This window comes from Dermacentor variabilis, chromosome 9, assembly GCF_050947875.1.
Source record: "Dermacentor variabilis isolate Ectoservices chromosome 9, ASM5094787v1, whole genome shotgun sequence".
Classification (NCBI taxonomy): domain Eukaryota; kingdom Metazoa; phylum Arthropoda; class Arachnida; order Ixodida; family Ixodidae; genus Dermacentor; species Dermacentor variabilis.
Window position 1 is genome coordinate 130,429,251 of NC_134576.1, and position 11,103 is coordinate 130,440,353.

The 11,103-nt window shown below is 46.1% G+C and overlaps 1 protein-coding gene across 1 annotated transcript; it reads left to right on the forward strand.

Annotated features, from left to right (window-relative positions):
- The first annotated feature begins 4,160 nt into the window (after positions 1-4,160).
- Positions 4,161-8,061, forward strand: LeuRS (Leucyl-tRNA synthetase). The gene has a single exon (XM_075669407.1). The coding sequence runs from the start codon at positions 4,423-4,425 to the stop codon at positions 7,993-7,995; it is 3,573 nt and encodes a 1,190-aa protein (XP_075525522.1). The 5' UTR covers positions 4,161-4,422; the 3' UTR covers positions 7,996-8,061.
- The last annotated feature ends 3,042 nt before the right edge of the window (positions 8,062-11,103 follow it).

The window sequence follows — 11,103 nt, forward strand, 5'->3', positions numbered from 1 at the left end:
TATTTCAGCGAACACTTTCAAAAATGCTCAAAGGTTGCCTGTGGCAAGTGGTGCACTTGAAGTGGTGGTCACCGCTTGCACAAAAAATTGAAATGCGTAATTGACTAATTAACAAAAACTAATTAATTTTAGCTAATTACCTTATGGCCCATATTGCAATTTACAAATTCTAGCCGTGGAGTCTGCAATGCGGATCCACTTGACCAGAACTTTGCAGAGAAATAGGGCCACTTGTGCGGCAATTTCGCGTGTATTTGCGAGTTTCTTTCACACTCTGAAAGACACTTTTATGTAGCACGTATTGAGCAACAGAGAGCTGTGTCAGGCGTTTTTCATGTTGCTCTATAATTTTCTAATTGACTCTTTTCATCTAATTATAATATTTGAGAATTTGAATAATTAATTCAGACTAATTGTGTAATTAGGTGGAATGCAAGAAAAAAATAATCTGAATGTCTCCAAGCGACGGCAAACATCATTACCTCAGTTCTTTCCAGCTACGTGCAATTTGCAAATCTTTAAGGTTTTGGTAAAGTTACGTGGGCCACCCTGTATATACGTACATGCTCCTGTAAGGGCCACAACACCACTTTGGAGGGCAAAATTTTGGAAAAAATTCAAGACGTCCCGCTGGTAAGCAAAGTTAGTTCTACAAGAACTGAAATTTGGGCGAATTCGTAAGAATCCGTATATGACTTAAAGTGCAAAACAACACAAGGACACAAGAGAGGAAGACCAGACAGGACGAGTGCTACTTCAAACTAAAACTCACTCACACACACACACAGAAAAAACACCTATTTCGCGAAAGCAAGACCGAGTGACAATAAGAACGTTTATAACATGAGATTTGCGCCTCTCTTGCCTCCTGCTACAGTTGCGGAAACAGTGCGAACCTCTAGCGGGCCGTCATCGGGCTTATTCGATGAACGACGCGGAGAGTAAAGCGGGGGGGGGGGGGGGGGAGGTGCAGCGGCCCCGTGAGGCGGAAAGAGGAGAGGGAGGGGATCGGGGTGAGAGGAAATCCGTAGCGCCATGGCGTAGCGCGACGACGACTGCTACGAGATGGCGCCAGAGCAGTGCGCATCGTCTGGGACATAGAGTTATTGGAACTCTATGGTTTGGGAGGTCTGTCAAGTGCAGCTGCTGTGAATCGGGCCCACGCGTCACCCACGCGCTGGCTCGAGCTCGAGCCACGCGCGTGTGGCTAGCTCGAGAGATCGCGAGATCTCGCGATCTCTAGATTGGCGAGGCAGTCGCGCCACACTTCGCTCCGTTTGCGACGCGGCGCACGAGACAGGCTGTTCGCGCCAGCCAACATATCGCTAAATGAAAACACGTATATAGAGCTGCGCTCAAATTTCGCATTATGGAGTATCGTAATCGTCGGTGGACTTTCTTTTTAACCTTGCAAGAAGCTAATGCAGGACTCTCTATTGATCACACCAAAAATGCAAAGATCACTTGAAGACTCGCATTTGTATTGTGGTATTATAACTACCAACTATTTTGTGCTTTCACAAGATTGATAATCGATAGTGACTTCCAATTTGGTCCAGTTGGCATATACCAAGTGATGGCCAATTGAAACCAATTGGATGTCCAATTCGAACAAATTGGGTCCCATCGATTTTAATCATACATGAAACAGACGCACAAACTGAAATTTATGAGTGCACTGCGCTTCGCAATGCCAAGTTTGAACTGCAGAGAATTAAGAAAATCGGTATTATCGCGGAATCCACCTACGTTTAGCCTATCCCTGCTTTGTTCTTACTCAAATTTCGCAGCAAGATCGCATTTTGTGATACAGGTCGTTTAATATAACGCTTGGCACGGTTATTTGCCCGGCTTGTCGAAAGAGAGAGAGAAAACGAACGCCGGAGGTATAGTGTACTAGAATAATGTCCTAGTGACACGACCGGAAAGGGGCGCGCGTGCCTCTTTCCGTTGACGCCACCAGGTGTCGCCACTGCGACCTTTTCTAGCAGACCGGCTGCTCTCATATTCGTTGCTTTTGAGGCGGTCCGTGTTATTAAGGGTTCTTTACGGACATGGTTCTTTCTTTATAACAGAACAGGATTGTATTTAACAAAGTATAGTGTAAAGGAAGATTTTGAAGGCCACATCGAGACCATAGTATCGACAATGTCGTCTGCTAGCGTATTCTCGCACAGTCCGGCGCTTTCATTGCGCTCGTCGTATCGCATGTGCCTGCTGGCAATTCACGGAGCTTCTTGTTGCTCATCTACTGCTCGAAAGCCAGTATATCTGGGCCTGCCTTGCTTCTATGGAGCTATATTTACCACTCCATTTAAATCGCGTGCTTATCGCAAATGACAGGAAAAAGTGCGTAGCGACTTCGGCGTTGCGCTGCTAACCCCGAGGGCGTAGGATTAAATAATGGACTCGTTGGCTGCACTTTCATAGCAGGAAAATGCAAACATGTCCGTGTTGCCGGTTATAAAACCCCAGTTGGTCAAAATTATTCATGTGTCCCTCCCCCCCCCTCTTTACTGCGTGCCTAATAATTAGATCTTAGTGTGTTTTACACATTAAACCCCGGAATGAATTCATTTTTGACTATGCAATTGCGCACATACAAACTCAAAATTTTTCCCGAAATTTTAGCTCCTAAGAAATCCGCCGCATCTTCAGCACATACTGTCAGAGTGACGCTCAAAAGAAATCCAGGTTAGTATTTTTTTAATTATTCACAATGAAAATAGCACAGCTATAATGGAACCCTAAAGTGTACCTTCCCTAGACACCGAGCATCAAATCCCATTATAAGTAACTATTACTGTTAAAACACATGACCAAAAAACACCTTGTAGCATGGAGTTCTAGGAACACCAACTGAGTTTAATATATTTTGATGCCTGCAGGGCGTCTTCTTTCATTACACTTCTTCACGCTTTTTGTTAAGAAATGTAGCCTGGTTGTGATGTAGAAAGCAGTGAGTTCTGCTGTGATGGATTCGAAGTGATCAGGGCAGCCAAGTTGATGCTGCAGCCTGGCTTTAACAGCACCTAGCTAAAACATCTAAAACACTGTCTGCGTGCAACTCAAGAAGACTAAAACAAACTATGAAGTCTTTGTCCAAGTTGATCATAAACTTGCATATAGGGGAGGCAGGATATGACAAACCACCATTGTCTTTCATATGACAAACTCTGCAAGCCTCAAATTTCCTGCTGCCCATTTTGTGATCAGTAGTAAGTTCAGGCAGGCTTCACAACCTGTCTTTAAAATGCACTTTCTCGCCACAACCAGCGATATAGAAAATTAGGCGGCTGTCACTGGATGCTGGAGTCCCAAATACCACAGCAGCAGGCTGCAACCTCGAGTTAAAACACGTGAAAGGTCATGAAAGTCACTTTCAGGCATTATTCTTTAGCAGATGATGCGGCTCTGAGTCTTGTAGCAAATGGTTCGCAGCGGCAAGGGAGCGTACAAATATGTCTTGGCACAGCCCACCTCTAAAGTACAGTTGAGCAGACACTTCGTCTTCATGCCCACTGAAATGCAGAACTTTCTCATGCAATATCTCGAGCCTTTGTTGCTTTTGTACCTACGTTGTCGCGAAAACTACGGTTGAGTCGTTGCCACAGTTAAAGTGGCACCAGAGCTTGAGGCAACATTCACTACTTGGAGCGAGCTAATTGCGAATGGTTCATTCTCCGCAAACTGTCAGTTTTCATCTTACGCAGTCTCGATCAGGATCTCGCGAAGTGGTTCTAGTATTATTCTAGTACACTATAGCCGGAGGACTAGAAAGTGATGTGTGCGGGTAGCCAGACTTCAGGAAACCGAAACCAGTCCTTACTTGTGACTAGAACAGTTGGAACTTTTTCTTTCTTTCTTGTAAAATAAAATTTAACAAAAACTATCGCTTTATTTATTTATACGTCTTTTTAAAAGAAAGTTTTAATTATTTTTAACTTACATCGAAAATTTGCCGCCAGGGAACACCCCATAGAGGTAATGTAGTGAGAAACTCTATGGGACACCCATTTACACAAGAAGAAAACGTAGAAACGGATGTAAAGTCGGTGTAAAGCATGGTGTAAAGTCATTAAACTGAGCGTTGAAAACAAAACGACACATCAGACACCCTATCTCATATATATTATTTTTGTTTCAAATTTCAGAGGTTCCGCGGTTCCGCTTCCTTTGTCGTTCACGTAGCAGCAGCTTTTGTCTTTCAGTTATTTTTTGCCTTTGTTGGTCTGCGTTGTCAGGAGTTCTGGCCTTACACGTGGGCCAGCCGGGCGCGTTGTCATATGTTGAATTAAAGTGAGTAGCGTGCGCTGCTGCCAGTGATTTTTTTTCTCGGAGTGCGGCAGCAAGTGCTTTTTGCTCGCCGTGCGGCCTGCGAACTTCGGCTGGCGCAATAGCCTGCGCGACAGACGACACAGCATGGCATCTGCCGGCGAGAGGAAAGGAACTTTCAAAGTGCGAGTTCTTCAGGAAATCGAAGCCAACGTGCAGGCGAAATGGGAAGCCGAGAAAGTGTTTGAGGTCGACGCGGGTCCTGGCGAAGGTGGCGACGGAAAGTTCTTCGTCACTTTTCCCTACCCATACGTGAATGGGCGCCTTCATCTGGGTCACTCCTTCTCGTTGTCCAAGTGTGAGTTCGCCGTCGGATACCAGCGTCTGCTCGGCAAGAAATGCCTCTTCCCGTTCGGTTTCCACGCCACCGGAATGCCGATCAAGGCGTGCGCCGACAAGCTGGCGCGCGAGATGGAAGAGTTCGGCTGTCCGCCCGTGTTTCCCGACGACGACACCGCAGCCGATGACGACGCCAAGGGGTCCGCCGGCGACTCGGCCGAGGCCGTGCTCAAGAGCAAAGCGAAAGGCAAGAAGAGCAAGGCGGCTGCCAAGACCGTAGCGGCCAAGTACCAGTGGCAGATTATGCAGTCGTTGGGATTGTCGGACGAAGAAATCGCGAAGTTTGCGGACGCTGCCTACTGGCTGCACTACTTCCCGCCCATAATCCGCGAGGACCTCAAGAGGATGGGTCTCAAAGCGGACTGGCGACGTTCGTTCGTGACCACGGACGTGAACCCGTATTACGACTCGTTCGTTCGTTGGCAGTTTCTTCGCCTCAAGGAGAGACAGCGCATAAAGTTTGGCAAACGTTATACCATCTTCTCGCCCAAGGTAAACCAGCCTTGCATGGACCACGACAGGAGCACCGGAGAAGGCGTCGGGCCCCAGGAGTACCTGCTAGTCAAGATGAAGGCAGTCGAACCGTTCCCAAAAGCGTTGAAGACGATGCAAGGCCGCAACCTGTTTCTAGTTGCGGCCACGCTTCGCCCGGAGACGATGTACGGGCAGACCAACTGCTGGGTCCGGCCTGACATGGATTACGTAGCATTTGAGCTCAAAGATGGTGATGTTTTTGTTTGCACGTACCGGGCTGCACTCAACATGAGCTATCAAGGCTTCACGGTGGATGCTGGCAAGGTCAAGGTTCTCCTTAACCTCAAGGGCCAGGATCTGATCGGTCTTGGACTGTCGTCACCGCTGACCTGCCATAAGGTCATCTACACACTTCCGATGCTCAACATCAAGGAAGACAAGGGAACAGGGGTGGTGACTTCGGTGCCGTCGGATTCACCAGACGACTACGCAACCTTGCGTGACCTCAAGAACAAAGAACCCTTGCGGCAAAAATATGGTGTTGCTGACAGCGCAGTTTTGCCATTCGATCCGGTTCCCATCGTGGAAGTGCCCGGGTATGGCTCACTCTCGGCTGTTGCAGTCTGCGATGAGCTGAAAATCCAAAGCCAGAATGATCGCGAGAAGCTTCAGGAAGCCAAGGAGAAGATATATCTTAAGGGATTCTACGAAGGTGTGCTGTTAGTTGGACCATACAAAGGGAAAAGGATTCAGGATGTGAAGAAGGACATCCAGAAGGGTATGGTTGACGATGGCAAAGGTGTCGTGTACATGGAGCCTGAGAAAAAAGTGATTTCCCGTTCGGGTGACGAGTGTGTTGTAGCACTCTGCGATCAGTGGTACCTCGACTATGGCGAGCCCATGTGGAAGGACATGGCAAGGACTGCTTTGTCCAAGATGGAGACGTACTCGGAGGAAGTTCGCAAGAACTTTCAGGCAACCCTGGACTGGCTTTGCGAGCACGCATGCTCTAGAACTTATGGTCTTGGAACGAAGCTACCGTGGGATGAATCGTGGCTGATAGAGTCACTATCTGACTCCACAATCTACATGGCATACTACACAGTTGCTCACTACCTCCAAAGTGGCGACCTCATGGGTAGGTCAGCTTGCCCTCCATACTTCATCAAGCCAGAAGACATGACACCGGAAGCTTGGGACTACATATTCCTTAATGTTGCAAGCAAGACTGAACTTCAGAAGAAAGAGGCCCTCGATGCTATGAAAAAGGAGTTTGAATACTGGTATCCCATGGACCTGCGCTGCTCTGGCAAAGACTTGATACCTAACCATCTGTCCTACTGCATCTTTAACCACTGTGCCATGTGGCCAGAACAGCCAGAGAAGTGGGTTCTCGGTATGCGAGCCAACGGCCACCTGTTGCTCAACTCGGAGAAAATGTCTAAATCTACAGGAAACTTTCTCACCCTTGCAGATGCATTGGACACGTTCTCGGCTGATGGAATGCGGCTGGCTCTCGCAGACGCCGGCGATGGTATTGAAGATGCAAATTTCGTCGTCACAATGGCAGACGCTGGAATTTTGCGTCTGTACACATTCCTCGAGTGGGTGAAAGAGATGCTTGCCTCCCTACCTTCACTGCGGACAGGCCCGACGGACAGCTACGTGGACAGAGCTTTTGAAGCCGACATGAGCCACGGGGTTGTCGCAACCAAGGAACACTATCACCAGATGATGTTCAAGGAGGCCTTGAGGACTGGCTTTTTCGAGTTCCAGGCTGCAAGGGACAAGTACCGCGAGTTGTGCGTACTGAGAGGAATGCACCGAGACCTTGTCATGAAATTCATCGAGCTGCAGGCCATCATCCTAAGCCCCATTTGCCCGCACATCTGCGAGCACGTGTGGTCTATGCTTGGGAAAAAGGAGAGCATAATGCATGCCAGGTGGCCCGTTGTCCCTGCACCCGATGAAACCCTCCTGAAGTCGTCGCAGTACCTCATGGACTCCGTGCACGAGTTCCGGCTGCGACTGAAGGCATTTCGTACAGCTGGAAGCAAGTGTAGCAAGAAGAAAGACCTCTCGATGCATCCTCCGGGACCCCAGATGGTTCGCGCAACAATCTGGGTGGCCAAGACGTTCCCTCCCTGGCAGCTGACGATCCTGACCACGCTCAAGCAGCTCTTCCAGAAACACAACGGTCTTCCAGACAACAAGGTTGTCTCGGCGCAGCTCAAGGACAAGCCGGAGCTGAAGAAGCACATGAAAAAGGTGATGCCGTTTGCGCAGGCGGTGCGCGAGAAGGTCGAGAAGCTGGGCATTGACGCTCTCAACGTGACCCTCGACTTTGACGAGCGAGAGGTGCTGTTGGAAAACTCGAGGTACATTCTCAACACGCTAGAAGTGGATGACGTCGAAGTCAAGTTCAGCGACGACCCGAAGGCCGAAGAGGTCATCCGGGAAGAATGCTGCCCCGGGCAGCCGCGTGTGGTCTTTTGTAGCGATACCTTTGTCAATGTGTGCTGCATTAACCAGCAGCAGTCGTCCGGTTGCTTTGAGGTTCAGGTCCCGGTGCTAGACGGAGACAGCGCAGCCAAGGTGTTGGCACGGTTGAGCAGGATGAGTGGCCATGCCAGTTTTGATGGCGTCAACGTGAAGCTCCTCAGGTATGAAAATCCCACGGCGGGGCCACGAAGTATGCCTACTCTTGGTTGCGAGGAGACAGGCAAGGTTGCCATTCCTTATGACGCTATCTTTCACATCAAGGCTGACAAGAGTGGTGTCGAGGTTGAACTGGGTGGCACTAGAGTTGATGTTGGAAGCCAAATGACATATGTTGTTGTGCCATAGGTTTGGTGCGGCGGCTGCGATGAAACATCTACAGAACTATTTAATAAAATGGTTTCTGTGCATGTTCATGTGGATTAAGTGATTGTTGCAAGGGGAAGCACCTTGTTTCTTAATTTTTTGGCTCTGTTTACTGCTGAGTAATGGGGCCAGATGAGGTCACTGTGCAAATAAAGCATCAAGGTAAAAGAAACATTTTATGCAAATTTTGGCATTACTGAGTAAACGGTATAGAGAATAAGATCATTCATGTAGTGCTTGTTATGTGGTGGCATTGTTTGTGGACTGAAGCATTTTGTTTTTCAGGAAGCAGTGTCCCGCTGTAATAAGCATCACCAGACCATACTAAGGAGTGTGTTTGTCATTGCCTTGACCTCTGCAGTGGGTCATCATATTAAGCCGTACTAACAGGTTGAGCACCATGAAAACTGGTAATATTGATAGTTGTACAATTACGTTACCATGGCTAGTAGGAGTGCAGCCATGACTTTGAGGTTAAGTTTCTCCGTCTTGACTGGCTCCTTTGTGTAAGCTGTAAGGGAGCCAGTTACAACCAAAAGTGCTCCGTGTGACTGGGGTATAAAACAAATGCTCCCATCAGGCAGCCATCAAAGCAATTCGTATCGAATTTGTTGTTTAACAGAAAGGGCCTAATACAATGACTGAAGGTTGAATTTTTGTTTGCGTAACCAAATGACCACAATTTACTCAAGAAAATATAAGAAATCCGAGATGGCAATATGAATAACATGGAATGTAAAATTTACACTCAACCCTGTAACAGAAGAAAAGGTTCAGTAAACTGTTCTTAATTGAACATATAAAAGCAATTACAGCGCTTAGTCTTTTGTTGTGGAGCAAAGGTTGTCAACCTTTCGGCCTCACGTTTTTTTAAAGTGCTGTTGTTGTCATATTTTAGTGAAGTATTTGAGAGCCTATTAAATTGAGAACTGTGGCCACCAAGTTCACCTTTTGCAGGCGACAAACCTGTTGCATACGAGTCCTGCACCCACACAGAGCAATCTTAAATCATTTGCATTTTAGTAAGTGCAAGTAAGTAAATGCAAGGTGCAAGTGGTGGGTATGCTTTTCATTTAGGTCCTTCCAGGACTGCACCGGCTATGGCGACCGCTGCTGCCGAGCACATGGTCACGGGTTCGGTCTCTGGCTGTGGCAGTCACAATGGTGGCTGTTCTTTTTTTTTTTTTAACTATGCTAATCTGATCATGTTGGTTCAATTCAACTTGCTGTTTCTTTTTTCTTGTTTTGTTGTTAGTATTCTTGTCTTTGATTTGTATTTATAAATTATATTTATCTACTCACCTGAAATCCCCCCCTATTTCATGCCCACTAGGGCCTTTAGGGTATTGAAATAAATAAATTAAGAAAAAAAGAACAAAGCAAATGGAATCTAAAAATTGTGTACCATGCTTTGGCTGCATGTGAAAGAACCTGACATAGTCGTAACACTTGATCCACTACTGTGTTCTTCATAACCCGCTGTGCTCTTTTGCAACATTCCAACTCTCCAATTTAAGTTTAAGATGTGCGTCCCTTAATGTACTATAATTTCACTTGGAAAATAAGATTAAGAAACACAAAGTACCGAGTGATCAGAAAGTAATGGGAAAAGTCAAAACTCCGTCATTTGGAAAGCTTGGACAGCACGATGCAGTTGTTCACAGAAATGTACAGAAATATGTGGGACTCTCCAATAATTAAATTAGTTGCATCTGGTCACTCACAGATGGCACTGTGGTACCATTTTACAAACTACTGACAATTGAAGTGCTACCTGTAGCCAACAAATGTGACTGTTTTGGCGAGAAAATTGTTTCGTTATATATGAAAAATATACCACATATTTCTGTGCGCTTCTGCTAGAAGTGAATCATGGCTACTGCCTGGAGTTTCTGGATTATTAAATTTTTAAGTTGTTGCTTTTGCATCATCTGACATGTTAGGCAAGGACATCAAGTGTCTTCTGCATAAAATTTACCTACTTTTCTGAAACCGCGACCAGTATTCATACCTGCCAATCTGTAAACTTTAATATTCGTAAATGTCCTGCAAACGCTACACCAGCTGAGGGGAGGATAGCACACACTATTGTAAGTTTTACCCTAGCGCAAACTTTTTGTTTGTGAAATAAATGCGCATTCATCAACGACCTGCCATTTACACGCAGCCCTCAAGCAGCAACAAACTTAGAATAGCAGAAACCGACAAACAACACTGTTATTTTTTTTTTATATCGCAGTGACTTTGGGACCAACGTTTTCTGTCTACACAAAACTTTCACAATGCATCTTTCATGTCCTTGGCACGCATCACAGTTATTGCCACAGTTTTATTTCATGTAGCTGTTACGCAGTTTACAGTGACCGCCCTTTAGGCCCCTTTACAGCCCTGTCATATCCATTGCTCGTAATTTATCGCTTCACTTTGAAATCATTACCCTTGGCCTGGCGCTCTTTGGTCAGACATGGCCCTTGGACCACAAAACACTATATTCATCATCGTGTCTAAACAAAAAAGTGATTTTGCTGTCTGGAATTGAATAAGGTTGCTCAAAACAAGAACCCCTCTGGCATATGGTGAGTTGCTTTGCCACAAGGTTCACAATTTCATTTCTGCGTGCATAGTACGCAACCTAGCGCCACCTAATCTCTCACCACGTTTAAAGCCTTTTTGCAGACAGCATTTACTTTTCATAAAATGATGTAATATTAGTAAAATCGTATAATGAGCCAAAATTCATCACTTTGTGCAGAATTCAGGAGAGTTGGCAGATGTGAGTATTCTTTCATAAATTTTGGCTTTCATTACAAGAATGCACAGAAGAAATCTCAAAAACCGGGATAAAAACGACTAGTCCTGCCAACATGCAAGACTATGAAAGCGAATGTTTTTTTTTGTCCTGTTGTATTGAAGAAACTTGGCATAAAGTAACGAAAATATTATGCTGTAACATGCCTCTCAGTGTTAGATCAAAGTAGGTTCAAAACTTACATTACCTGTGGCCACCAAAGGCTTAATGTCTGCCATGATCAACATTTCACATGCTGCCCATATTAAATGAATGCACGAAAATGTAAGAGTCGCAACACA

What these genes read in the sequence shown, in the direction of transcription:
- LeuRS (XM_075669407.1), top strand. Translation starts at nt 4,423, where the DNA reads ATGGCATCTGCCGGCGAGAGGAAAGGAACTTTCAAAGTGCGAGTTCTT.